The sequence below is a fragment of the Poecilia reticulata genome, linkage group LG21, assembly GCF_000633615.1.
Source record: "Poecilia reticulata strain Guanapo linkage group LG21, Guppy_female_1.0+MT, whole genome shotgun sequence".
In the NCBI taxonomy this organism is placed as follows: Eukaryota; Metazoa; Chordata; class Actinopteri; order Cyprinodontiformes; family Poeciliidae; genus Poecilia; species Poecilia reticulata.
The window spans coordinates 885,806-899,773 of NC_024351.1; the positions used below are offsets into that span (position 1 = coordinate 885,806).

General features: G+C 41.8%; 3 protein-coding genes across 3 annotated transcripts in view; 2 read left to right on the top strand and 1 right to left on the bottom strand.

Moving 5' to 3' along the window:
• LOC103457120 (centrosomal protein of 170 kDa protein B-like) overlaps nt 1–5,264 on the top strand; it is a 19,143-nt gene extending 13,879 nt beyond the window's left edge. The window contains 4 exon segments of the mRNA XM_008397069.2: nt 610–698; nt 770–863; nt 938–989; nt 1,650–5,264. Coding sequence (XP_008395291.2) covers nt 610–698; nt 770–863; nt 938–989; nt 1,650–1,834 — 420 coding nt within the window. The 3' untranslated portion in view covers nt 1,835–5,264.
• A 942-nt stretch (nt 5,265–6,206) lies between these two features.
• LOC103457119 (protein LBH-like) lies at nt 6,207–8,603 on the bottom strand. The gene is made up of 4 exons (XM_008397068.1): nt 8,496–8,603; nt 7,209–7,307; nt 6,521–6,680; nt 6,207–6,449 (listed from the first exon to the last, which is right to left on the bottom strand). The coding sequence occupies exons 2-4, from the start codon at nt 7,281–7,283 to the stop codon at nt 6,397–6,399; spliced, it is 288 nt and encodes a 95-aa protein (XP_008395290.1). The 5' UTR covers nt 7,284–7,307; nt 8,496–8,603; the 3' UTR covers nt 6,207–6,396.
• Nucleotides 8,604–11,013: 2,410 nt separating this feature from the next.
• Nucleotides 11,014–13,968, top strand: part of LOC103457136 (trichohyalin-like) — a 6,932-nt gene continuing 3,977 nt past the window's right edge. Inside the window, exons 1-3 of the mRNA XM_017302098.1 lie at nt 11,014–11,336; nt 12,800–12,889; nt 13,425–13,876. Coding sequence (XP_017157587.1) covers nt 11,231–11,336; nt 12,800–12,889; nt 13,425–13,876 — 648 coding nt within the window. The 5' untranslated portion in view covers nt 11,014–11,230. The remainder of the gene's footprint in view (nt 11,337–12,799; nt 12,890–13,424; nt 13,877–13,968) is intronic.

The window sequence follows — 13,968 nt, forward strand, 5'->3', positions numbered from 1 at the left end:
CAGCCCGTTCAGCCCGTTCAGCCCGTCAGACTCTCACCGGCTTTTATTCTGATGCAGATTCATGTTTCTCACCAGAACCATCTGGAAACTGGGCCCAAAGCTGATCTGTTTGTACATTTCCCATGAGTTGCATTAAGCAGGTCTCCCTCCAGTTAAGCCATGACATCGTCATCATCAGGGATTTTCAAATCAAAAGCCTGGATTAAAGGCATTTCAGTGTTTTATCTCATTGGCATTTAGCAAATATAAATAATGTAGTTATTCTAAAGGAGCAGAGCAGAATTTTGGTCTCATTTATTTGTCAGAATCCTAATTTTGCTCATTTCATGGAGCATCAACACGTCGTTCTGGTTTATGTGTGAAAGCAGCTCATGTTTAATCAGCTGCAGCAGCATCAGGAGCTCCAACCCTGAAGGTTCAGTCTGTCTCCTGATGGTGGCGCTGCAGGGAGTCTGATCTGCAGTGTGAACTCAGCCACGACTCCTCGTGTTTTCACTGAACGTTTGTCCGTCTGCTGCAGTCAGTTTKGGGTTTTCTGGGAAATCGGTGCCGATGATGAAGATGCTCTGTGCTCATCTTGGTCTCTCTGTGTTGTGGAAACTCTTCCAGGTGATCCTGGACAACCTGATGCTGAACCCGGTTTCCCAGCTGTCCCAGGCCATCCGGGAAAACACGGAGCAGCTGGCCGAGAAGATGAAGTACGCAGCGGTGCGAAGGCTTTCTGCCTGCTCGGCTCCAGCTGAACTAACCGGATGGTTTCTGGTTTCAGGGTTTTGTTCCAGAACAAAGCAGACGTATGGGAGGAGATCGAGGCCAAGATCAACACTGAGAATGAAGTTCCCATTTTAAAAACCTCCAACAAGGTAACGAGCCGCCATTTTTACAGCAGCATCCAGAGTTCAGCGCCTCCTCTTCTAAATGTTGTCATCGCTTGCAGGAAATTACCTCCATTTTGAAGGAACTGAGACGGGTCCAAAGGCAGCTGGAAGGTATTTGGGTTCAATAACTTTCGGTTTTAGTTGTTTCCCAGATGGCCGCAGAAAATACAAAAATGAAAAAAGAAAATACTGATTATCAACCAGGATAGATAAATCCATCTGATGTTGACGTTATTCTTCTTTAGTAAACAGGAAGTAGAGGTTGATAACTAGCATGGAAACAAACTTCAGGCGATTAGAGAGAGTCCTCCCGTCTGCTGAACGTTCCCACATAGAAATATTCCCAAGATTTGTTCCTCTGAATAGTCTCAGACACAACAACACCAACTTTAATAAACTGAACAAATTAAAATTCAAGGATCTGATTTGCTAATGGAGTGAAGCAACTAATGATCACGTCGTCTGCATAAAAGTTGACCTTACATCTTAAAAATTGCTGCAAAGATAATTTTTATAAAAAGTGAAAAGCAGGAGTGCTAACATGCTGCCCTGAGGAACTCCTATGTCTCAGCTTGGTGGCCATGTTGCTTCCTTGGTTAATCGCCGTCTGTTGCTTTACAGGGCGATTGCTGATGTCTTTCCTTCTCTGCATTTATTTAATTATTGGACCTGACGTCACACAGACCTCAGACAGTTTAAATGTATTTTTTCTGCCCTGGATGTTCAGCTTGGTTTTTTTGAGTGCCGTGTTTTGTGTTTTCTGTCTTGCAGTCATAAACACCATCGTGGAGCCCGGTGGGAGTCTTCAGGCAGCCGCCATCACAACGCCGTCTCTCACTCAAACTCGCCAAACCACCAAGGAGAAGAAACCCGCTACCAGAACCCGAACCTCCAACGCCAACGAAAGCACCAAGCGACCGCCTCGTGGGCCTGATGGGTCCCACCACGCGCCCTGAGCGGGCAGCTAGCACATCGGGACGGACGTCGTGCATCCACGCCACCGCGGTGTGAGACGGAGTCCCGCTGGGCGCTGTGTTTGGACCGGCGGTGGTGTGGATACGCTGAACCTGTCCAGAACAAACCGCCCATCTGTGCCCAGTGATTTCATCAGAACATCGTGATTGGCCACAGTGTATCTTCGTAGAGCTGCTTTCTCGTCGCACAAGCTCAACCAAACTTAGTCAACGCAGCTGCTCTCACCACGGCGTTCCGCGGACAGAACTGTACAGAAGTGTATTAATAACTTTGTGCTTTGACGATCTGTTGTGTTGCATTTGAACAGAGGATAGAAACATCCTAATAGCATTCTGTGTATCTTTATAAGGCAAAAGTTTTACCTTTCTGCCCGTCAGATGGGTCCCACGCTGCTTCCACACTTCATGGACCGGGTCCAGTAGAACACCTGCTGAATGTTTCTCAGTTCTGCTGCCTGACCGACGACGGCCAGGCTCTCCGCCTGCTCCACCTCGCTGGGATTGTGCTGCTTCTGCTGAATGTCGCGAGCGCTGAATGTGGGAGAGACTCTGTGAAATACCTGGAATGTCTGCATGAGAGAAAGCTTAACGACTCCGACTGGTCCTCGAACGCATCGCCTCCTTACAGGAATGAATCGGTCTGACAGATGAAAAGTAAAGCTTATTAAAAAGACCTGAGAACAAACAAGATTTCTTAAAGTGTAACTCAAACCGCTGTGGAAGCAAAGCCCGCCCCCAAAAATCTCAAAATTCCACCAAAGTGGGCGGAGCCAGAACACACGTAGGGGCGTGGCTAAGTGTGTGAATGAGCAGGGAGGGTAAAGCGGGGCTGCGGCCCTGTTGTCAGCTTAGTAATAGTTGCTATAGTTAGCGACTTTAAAAAAAAAAAAACAGTAACTAGCAACAAATCCAGCAACTTTTTCCTCTAAAAAGCTTCTAGCATCAAATTTAACGCCTTTTTTCCCCAAAAAATCAATGGACAAATCTTGCAATTCTTTTCAAAAAAGCGACTAGCTTCAAATCAAGCGACTTTTTTTTTTTTGAGACTTTTATTGTGACATGTGAAAACACCAGCTGCTGTCGGAGTAAGATGGTTTTRTGGTTTTATCCTTAAACGCATGGCCGTGTGACGTAGACATGAACCAAGCTGGAACCAATAGGAAAATTCATCTGCAGTACCCCCATTTCAACCACAAGAGGGCAGCACTGAAATGGCTCTAGGCTAAATATTGCAGAATTAAACAAATTTACACTAAAATGTCACATTTTACACAGAAACAAAGTTATCAACCTTAAGGACAAAATTAGACAAATGGAAACAGTTGATTATTGGTTCCTCTTTATTTATTAAAGAACTAAACCCAGATGGATTCTCCTGGTTCCGTCTGTCTGTCAGTCACTAGGTTGTTTCCAGCTCCCAGATATATGTAGAAATCTAATGTCCGTCTCGGTTTTAGAGAAGTGCTGTATTTGAGGTTCACTCGGTGGGAGGGCCACTGGTCGCTGTGTGAGTGGGTTTCTGCGTGTCCATTAGCTGCTAGCTGCTAGCTGCTAGCTGTGCTGTTGTCGCTGTGTGCTGGGCTAATGTTTGTGTTTTTCCTCCGTCTTTGTGTTAAAGCAGCTGAGACGTTCGTATGTAGAGGACTGTACAGGCAGTGAAATGATCCGGTTCATTTCAGATAAATGAACGAAGCTGTTAACGCTCGGCTTCATTAGCCTAGCTTAGCGTAACAACTGGAAACGGTGGGCATGCAAACCTGACGCCGTGCTTGACTTTCATTCACTTTCAAACTAACTTTTACTTTCCCATCCAACTCATCATGTAACCAAATAAGTTATTGTTTCATTTAGTAAAACAATGAAATGTTATTTAAACCAAAAAAAGTTGAGTAGAAGTTCATGCTTACTGATTTATCTTTATCTACAAACACTGAGACAGACAGAGACTCAATGATTGAGCTCTGGGGAACTCCAGCATTGATTTTGTGTTTATTGTTGCTGTTTATTGCTGCAGCATTTTTAAAAGGTTTTATTATTCAGCAGCTAGATAAATATGAGACAGTTGAATATAGTGTGTTGTTTAATAGGTTACACAGCCCAGAACTAACAGAATTAATCTGGGTCATTTATCCTGTCATCAGAGTGGGACATCGGGGTTAATTATTAAAAGTTATAGTTAAAACTAAATCTTTAGCTAGCAAGTTTGGAGCAAGGTAAATATTTAGCTTGCTAACTAAATAGTTTGAAACTGACAAACATTTATGAATAAAATTGTGAGAATATGACTTTGAGCATTTAAGCCCATTTTCTTTCCTTAAAATGAAAATGGGTTAAATAACCCAAATTATTTCTTGTTTTTTTGTATCTCATAGTTGTAACCTGATATTTCTGTGTTGACTGACGTAGACAGGCATCTGTTTCCACCGTTAGCGCTAAGCTAGGCTAACTTCACTCTGGTGATTGTTTTGTACAAAAACACGATTCAATCTCCAGCAGAGATGAAAGATTCTCTATGGAAACCTATAAAACCACGTTAGAGAAATAAAATGCTACATGGCTTGCCATAGATATGACACAGTTTTGGTTTTTACTTTGAAGTTTAAATATTTGATGGAAAGTTTCAGAATTTAGACTTTTAATGTTAGAATTAAAGTCTAAATTTGAATCTGATGACAACTTCAAAAAGTAACATGACTTTTTTCATATTATGACTGAAAGTCTAAATTATTACACTAGTGCTCATATTTCTAACGTATCTCATATTTATATCCAATTATCATTTAGATTTTTTAAAACTTTCTACCACAGGTATGACTTTAAAGTCATATTTCTGATTTTGCATCCTATAAACCGTCTAAGTTATGACCTTGATTTACTGCAACTTCTAAAGTCATCTTCATAAGTTATGATCCACTTTGCGATTATTCCTTCCTCACTAGTGGCACATACGGGCCTCCGTAGTTTCACTGACCTGTTGGGCTGGAGGAACCAGATATGGCAAACCTTTATTATAAAGTGCATGTTTCCTGTAGCTTGAGGCAGGTGAGGTTTCGATGCTAAATCACCAAATGTGCACTTTTTCCATCGGATGAACAAACACCTGGAGAAAACAGGTGGAGCTTTGATTTATCCTTCATGCTGATTGTTTGGAGAATGTTTTATTTTTACCATTTTACGCAATCCTGACTGGAGCTGCAGTGCATGCAGCTGAGTAGGAACAGCAAACATCTGCTCTGTTTCTCTTTTTTTATGCATCTGATCAGATTATGGTGCTGCAGACGGACGTGCGTTACTAACAAATGTTTCATATTTTCAAAGGATTTCCACACATCTGAACTCTTTTGTTTATCATCATTTCTTTGTATCATTCTGTCATTTGTAATAAACTGACTCCATGCATCCTGTTGGTGAACCGCAGAGACGTTTTTTTATTCCAGAACGCCAACGGCGTCGAAAACAGAAGAAGAACAAACCCAGAAACCAAAAACGCCGAGAAAACATCCGAAAAACTCAACTGGAAGAAAAAGGTCATCAGAGGTCAAGAAGTTTAAACGGCGAGAGCCGGAAAAACGAGATCATTACAAACCTGATGTGAAAAAATTCGAAGAATAGGAAGAGAAACATACAACGGTAAATTTCCACCAAAAAACTCACATTTTGAGATTAAGTTCTTTGAAAAAAGAAAATTTCAGTTTGAAAAGTCACAAATTTTCAAGTTGAAAATTTGCTAGAAAAAAAAATCACTTTTTTTTTTTTATCAATCTCAGAAAATTACTTGAAAAAAAATTGGAGGTTTAAAACACAAAATTTCCAAAAATTGTTTTACTTTTTAGACTCAAATTTCCAAATTTATTTTCTAGAAAATTTCAGAATTTTTAGCTGAAATTGACTTTAATTTTTTATCTACACGGCCCTCATACAAACATGTCAAAAATGTATAAAACATAAAACCCACAGTCGCCCCGAGGGAGACTTGTTGAGGTAAATCAGAAAAATGTCGCCCCCTGTTGGCAGGTTTTAAAAACACTTGAAAAACCAAAACAATGGTGTTTCAATCAGGCCTGATTTCAGCTGGAATCATTTTGGTTTGCAGCTCAGTAGAAAATCTCTGGGAAACGGAAACAGCAGCTGATGAGACTGAGGATGGAAACCAGGAAACGTAAAGAAAAAACAAAATAATTTAAAATGAACCAGAGGAAAAAATATTTCACATTCAGAATCTGAAAAAGGGAATAAAGGCCAGAAAACCAATAAATAACTCAAAATGTTCTTACAGAACAGGAATAACTGCAGCTGCAACGTTTTGTAGAACATTTAAGGCTTTGTTTTGGTATTTCAAAATAAAAGCCCAGAGTTCATCAAACTATTTATTGATCTGTGAAAAATACGATTTAGAATAAATCAGGAGATGTTTCTTCAAAAAATACCAATAAAAATAAAATGAATACATCAAAAGTTTTTTTATCATGAGTCCTCAGAGGTCAGCCGTCCAATCATCTCAGGTGTGTTAGCTCCGCCTCTTCACCTGGGGAAAACTGGAGCTGTCAGACTCCGCCCATCACCAGCTCCGGAGGCTCCGCCCCCTCCATGGGTCGCCCTGGGCAGAAACCACCTGCTGACGTCACTGAGGTCACGGACGAGGGGCAAAGTGACGGGTCGCGACCTCACCTGCCGCCTGCTGGTGGCGCTGCGTGACATCATCGCTGACATCATCAGGAGGCCAGCGGAGCTCGCCGCTCTCCACCTGGTCTGCGTCGCTGGGCTCCACCACGATGGAGGGCAGCCGCCGGCAGAGCTTTGGAGCGCGCTCAGTAGAGTCCGGAAACACCTGGGGGAGAGCCGGCCAATCAGAACGCAGCCAGAGCAGGAAGTAAATTCAGGACGTAAATTAGAGCGGGAAACTGTCACGTTACGGCGAAACATAAAATTCATTAAAACGTTTAATGAGGTATGGAGTCAGGAAAAATAAACTTTCACAATAAAACGGAGCATAAATTTCATTAAAATGAATAACTTGCCTGTTTGAAAGAGTTTTAAATCTCCTTAAAGTTTTCTCTTTTTAACAAAGTTTCTGGTTAAGATGCGGCAGTAAAATGCTTCCGTACAAAAGTTCAGGTTCTGAACAACATTCAGGCGTCCAGAAATTTGTAAAATAATATAATTACAGCTTTTATCCGTTTCGTTTAATTGGTCTTTAAACTTGTTCTTATTGCCTGGATCAATCTGTTTCAGGTCAGAGTGGCACCTCCTCACAATAGATGGTCTTTGAGCGTGCCTCTTTCTGATTGGTCCCTGTGCAGGTTTACTCTGGGCTCATGTGGGATTTGAACCCAGAGCCTCCGTCAGCGTCGCTCACCTGTAGAGAAGCTGCTTCCTCTGGCGGAGCTCCGCCCACCGCCGAGTCGCAGGTGTTCATCACCTGGTTGGTCATCTCAGCCAATCAGAGTTCAGGAAGCTGAGGATGATGAGAAGGAAACAAGATGTTCAGATTCAGCTGACGTATTCACACACCATTCCAACCAGAAACTGGTCGGCTGGTTACAGTTAAAAATCTGAAAAGTGTGGAGTGTATTGAGACCGGCGGTGTGTGTGTGTTTGTGTGTGTCTGCACACAAACACACACACAGAGGCGCGTTGTGCCTGTTGAGTGGCTGTTTTGTAAAAACGCATGCAAACAGCCACTCACGTTCCCACGGGTTCCTCAGAATCAGAACCCACAGGAGAGGAAACGTACGGAGCTAAATTAGGACAAAGTTTATTCAAAAGGGAAAATGAAAATGAAAAATTACTTTGGAACTCGGAGGAGGGGGGGGAGAGAAATAGAACTAAAAAAAAAAGAACTGAAAAATAATTAGAACTGAAAAAACATTTCAAACTGGAATGAAACTAAAAAATAATTGTGAAACAATTTCAAACTGAAAAAATAAACTGCAAATTAAGATTTTAGACAAAAAAAATAAGGATGTGAAACTAAAAAAAATATTCAAAATTACTTTACAAATTCAGTTTTTGTTTTTTCATTTTCAGATTCTTTTCCTTTTAGCTTCAAACTTGTTTTCTTCTGAACAAATTTCATGGCCTTGATGTAGCTCCATAAAAGTCCCTCTAGCTGGATCTCTGGGTTCTTCCAGTGGTTCCGTGTGACCGGCAGCTCGTCTCTACTTAATGAAACATTTGATTCTTGGCAGCGAGCACAGAAGGTTTCTGTCACCAGTCAGAAATTTGAATATTTTCCTGGAGCGGAGCCCGGACCGAACAGCTGCAGGGCGTGTGTTGCGCCAGCAGGGGGCGGCGCTGCGCCTCCAGCCGGAAGGGAAGAGGAGAGCGGAGCGGGCGGATCGGACAGGTGAGACCAGATTCAGCAGGTAAGCTAAACCTGTGGAAACTCCTGGATTATTCAGCGCCAGTATTACGCCGCTTTTTCCACCAGAGCTGCAGAACCAGGCCGCCAAACCGGATTGCCATGGCAACGGCCCAGAAATACTGATAATCTGACGTTTCTGCAGGTTAAAGTTACTCCATCAACATGATCACATGCACAGAAAACAAACCAAAACCCCTGATGGGCTACAGATCTCAGCATTATTTCTGTTTTTAAACATTTTATGAGCGAAAATGAAAAAAGAAAAAAAAAAAGTCTCACCGTTTGATCTTTGATCCGCAGGAAAAAACTGGAAATGAAGCTGAAGCTGCAAAAACCCACAGGAGATCAGACAGAAACCTGCTGCTGCTCCGGGGCCCGCCTCATGTGGCTCTGTGTGTGTGTGTGAGGGTGTGTGTGTGTGTGTGTGTGTGTGTGTGTGTGTGTGTGTGTGTGTGTGTGTGTGTGTGTGTGTGTGTGCTTTGCATGAAGTCCTGATTTGACTCTGCAGGATTTGCATGAAGGAGAGTCTGTTTGCTGTTTGTCTGTTTGTCTGTTTGCTGTTTGTCTGTTTGCTGTTTGTCTGTTTGCTGTTTGTCTGTTTGCTGTTTGTCTGCAGCTTCGGTTCTGATCCTCTTCATCATTTTTTCCTCCAAACAGGAAAAACTTCCGGGTTATTTTTTTAACTTTTCTTCTCCTGATGACCTGAAAGTTTTTCAAGGTTTTGATTTGGGATTTTCATTCTAATAAAGAATGAAACTAGTTGAGATTAAAAATGTTTGTTGTTTCAGAGACACGAAACTTAAAACGAGAAACTTAAACTTCAGGAGAATTTTTCTTGTTTTAAGATGTGAAACTCATTAAAACAATAAAAAAAAAATTTCAACAAGTTTTATCTTATTTCAAATAAAAAGTTCTGCCTTAAGCAGAATTTTTTTGTTAAAACAGTTTTTCATAACTGGTTATTTTCTCATGAGAAACCTAAACTATTGTTTTTACGATAGAAAATTAGAAAGTTTCTCAAGGAAACGAGATTTGTTGCAACAAAAAACTCACTTTGAGATACAAACTTGTTAAAAAGTAAAACTTTGTTTTAACAAGAAATATAAAACTCAGAGTTTCTGGCAACAAGACAAATTTTATGAACCTTTAACGTTTAGAGTCGTATCGTTTTCAACCAAAAGTTTCTTAAGGAGATAGAAAATTTGTAACTAAATTACTTTTATATCCTTACGAGAAACTTTGATGTCATAAAGATCGTTAAAATGACGAACTTTCTAGTTTAATTGATATAAAACAGGAGTTACGATGACTCAATTTCACATTTTAAACCCATATGAACTCTTAAAAACAAGAAAGTTTCTCAGAGAGAACAAATATAATCAGAACATTAAGAAGGTGAAGTCTAAACCTACAAACCTTGATCTGGGTTCGGGTAAAGTGAGCTCAGGTTCGGTTATGTTGCCGTGAGCGGAGGCCGCTCCAAAAGCAGGAAGTGGACTGCAGCGCATGGCATTCTGGGTAAATTCAACCAAAACAAACGAGTTAGCCTAGCGCTACCGGAAGAAATAGCCTGTGGTCTTCAGCCAAAGACTGAAGAGAAATTCTACAACCACTAAAATTCATGAGAAACAGAACCACAGCAGCTGGAAACGGAACAAATGTTGAAGTTTTGGTTCCAAATCGAACCGAACCGGGAAAGACATCCTGAGGGAACCTGATCCGGTTCATGCTGCTATCAGAGGAAGGATTTCAGTTAAAAAAAAAGACAAACTTCCCCATAAAACCTTCAGAGAAGCCTGGAGAACCTTGACCCGGATAAAAGAATGACTGGATCGAAGCTGAACGTCATCATTGAGGGCTTAACGTGAAACGTGAGGCTCGGATCCATTTCCTCTCTGAACACAAAGAGGTGAGCTCTGCGCCACACTGACCTCTGCTGGTCGTTTACCGTCACTACATCCTCCAACCCCATGAGTGATGGAAGATGTCGATGACATTTTTACTCAGATGTTTAAACTATTTAAATACGTTTGATGCATTAAATGTTTCAGTTCTTGTTTTATATTTATATCAGATATGATATTTAATGAAATGACGTCACGTTTTTAATGAAAACAGTCACACCATTGAATCAGGTAAACACTAAATGAATGGATGAACTCCTCTGCAGCTCAGCCTGACTGATGTGGATGGAAAGAGGATGAGGATGATGACGATGCAGCGGGTGAAAGTGAAAGTGTTTCGGTCTGGTTGAGACGCTGAGGAGGTTCCAGGCAGGAAGCAGATCAGCTGCTGGATCCTCAGTTTTTCCATCTCATCAGGTATTTTTTCCTGTTTTTAAAAACGCTGTATTCAGGTGGAAACGCCCAGATCCGGCTGTGACGTCACAAACATGGAGGCTGATTAGAGAGGGTCAGCCAGATCAGATCCGTCTCCATGGAAACAGATTCAACGTCTGATCTGATCTCTGCAGCAGAACCAGAACCGGATCAGAACCTGAGGACATGTGGAGGAGCCTGAAGAGCAAGCAGGGTAATATTATTATTATTATTATTATTATTGTTATTATTATTATTATTATTATTATTATTATTATTATTACCTGTAATACTGGAAGCTGCTGTATTTCCATGAATGACCACCAGAGGGCATCAGAGCCTTGGCTGAATGGAGCTGAACCTGAAAACGTCATTGATCCGCTCATCAGCTGATTATCAGTCAATTATCAATTCAGAATCAGTTGATAATCAGTCAATAATCAGATAATTATCAGTTAATAATCAGTTAATCAGTTAATAATAAGCTGATTATCAGTTAATAATCAGTTAATAATCAGCTGATTATCGATCACTCAAACAGCTGGGAGGAAACCATCTGGACTGAACTGACTTCTGGTTGATCCGCCTTTGTGATGAGTAATGCTAGCCTTCCTCTGGAGGATGAGGAGGATGAGGAGAGGTTAGGTTTTGTCATGATGCGGACCTAAAGGAAACTCAAAGTGTTTGGTACCAGAGATGCTCACAGCCTCATCTGGACCGAGCCAGTGGAGCCGAACGGGAGCCATGGTTCTGGTTCCGGACGCGTGGAGCCTCCTCTGCGTCTGCATGCTGAACAAACAGGGTGAGAGCAGATTTCACCTTTTTACTTTTAAACGCATCGCTGCAGAGCCGCTTTATCTGCATCACACTGAAACAGGAAGTCTCTCATTGGTCTGCTTCTGTCACTTCCGGGTCTCTTATTTGCCTTCATGAAAAGAAAAAAAAAACATTTATATGATAAATGCCAGTTTTAATGCATCGCAGTTAGAACAGAAAACGATGGCAATGAATAACTCCTCCGGACCCCGCCCTCACCGCCGTTAACCCCGCCCCTGCCGCGGACCCGTCCGGCGGAGAGATAATCCGCTCGGGGAGATGAGAGGAGGTATGGCGGAGCTCCGCTCCAACTTTACTGGGTTTTGGGTTCTGGAGGTTCTGATGGTGTGTTTGTGGGATGAATCTGTGCGGGAGATGATGAAGGTGAGGCGGTTCTAACTCCTCTTCATCGCAACTTTTCAGCCAGATTTCAGCGAGCAGACCCCGAACGGGCCCGGTTTTCACCAGAGATGCGTCTGTTTGGGGGGTTCTGTCGCTTTAAGATGAGAACTGGATCCGGACTGGTTCTGGACTGGAACCGGACTGGTTCTGGACTGGATCCGGACTGGTTCTGGACTGGATCCGGACTGGAACCGGACTGGTTCTGGACTGGNCCGGACTGGTTCTGGACTGGATCCGGACTGGTTCTGGACTGGATCCGGACTGGAACCGGACTGGTTCTGGACTGGTTCTATAGGCTGTAATCTGATATTATTCTCCGTTTTATTGTTGGTTAGTCTTTATTTACTTGGCTTGAACTGAAATATTTAACAGGAATTCTGGGTAAATAGTTTTTATTTGTTTTATTATGAAGGAGAACTGAATACTGACCTTTAGACACAGAGGAAAATTAACGCATTTCTTTTTACTTTACTTTGATTTGTAACTGATTTATTATTAAAACTATCCACTGTCTTAATAATTATAATATTACAGGTGTGAATTAATAAATTAAGCTCAAACTAACTAATGCAGAATTATTATTTAACATTTTTATTAATTTTTTCTTTCAAAAATCTAAAATATGGTTTTTGAAACACAGCTGTTAGAATAATTAATAATTCCTATATTTATAAATAGAGATGTAATATGGAAATGTTATATGTATTAAATTAAAACCTAGCCAGAAAAGGCTAGATTTAAGTATTTTTACAAATTTATTTTTATATTCAGGAGGTCATAATAATGATCTAATTATTATAATTGATAAAAAAGACAATTATTTTGTGAAATTAATTAAATAAATTAATTAATTAATAATTAATTTAATGTAACACAGCCAGCAAATTATATATTATTATGTTTCCTTAAATGTATTTATGTTATTTTCATGGGCTTGTAATAGTAATTTATAACAATAATTAATTAAAATGTATAAAAATGACTTTCTGTTCAGTTGGAGAGAGGAACGTGTTTCCAGATTTTAGCTGTTGTTTCCCTGATGAACAGCAGGGGGCGCCGATGAGAACCCCGGAGGAACCCGGAAGAGACTCCTGGTGAAGATCTGGACTCGCCGCAAACAGAAGAACCAGCCCGCAGGTCAGAACCTGCAGACCAGAGCCGCAGAAAGATCCGGAAAAACCCTGAGAGGTTTAAGAGACAGAAATAAAGTCTCACTTTGAACATTTCTAGAAAAATATTAGAAATTTTGAGATCTAAAAAAATTATAAAATCCAAGAACCTTCTGTGTTTAAAAAGTCTGAAATATGATGGAGAAAAAACACAAGGAAACCTTTGAATGTGAGAAGTTGCTAATTTTTTAGAGAAAAATCTGGATTTTTTTTTTTCTTTTTAGAGAAAATCTGTAATTTTCTGAATTTCAAAAGTTTTTCAGTTTTGGAAATTTTCAAAGTTTTGAAGCACAGATATTGTTTTCTAGAAAATATCTGACTTTTCTTCCAGCAAATGTTTGACTCTGAAAAGTAATAAATGTCCTTTCATAATAAAATTTCAGAGATGTTTTGTCTCGTCCGCTTGTCCACTGGGTGCAACACGTCCTTTAGGACGAAGGCCTAGTTAAATCATTTAGATGGGAGAGCTGCAGCTTTCTGTGTCTCCGTGTCGCTTCCTGCAGGCGACCAGCCGGACGGCGGGCATGAGGAGGAGGAAGAGGAGCGGCAGGAGGAAGAGCAGCTGGATGACCTCAGCAGGAAGCTGATCCTCAGGGAGGAAGAGCTCTTCACCCGGGACGGCCGCAGTGAGGAAGAGGAGGACCAGCTGCTGAAGGACTTTGAGTCCCTGAGCGTCCGGGTCTGGATGGCCGTCCACAGCAGCTTCGACACCACAGCGCCCCCCGCTGGACGGCCGGACGTCCTGAGGAGCGCCGTGGACGCCGTCCTGCAGCAGGAGACGCAGGACCAGCGCTGGACAGAGCGTCCCGCGGACAGCGTCCCCGTCTGGAGACCGCTGAGGTGGCTGAGGACGCACAACCTGCTGCTGCAGAAAACGGTGGAGAAACGACTGAAGGACGCAGAAGAGAACGAGACAGGAGACACTGGACAGCTGTCCTCTGCCACCAAGAGACAGGTGAGGACGGATGGACGGATGGATGGATGGATGGATGGATGGATGAAGGGATGGATGGATGGATGAAGGGATGGATGGATGGATGGATGGAT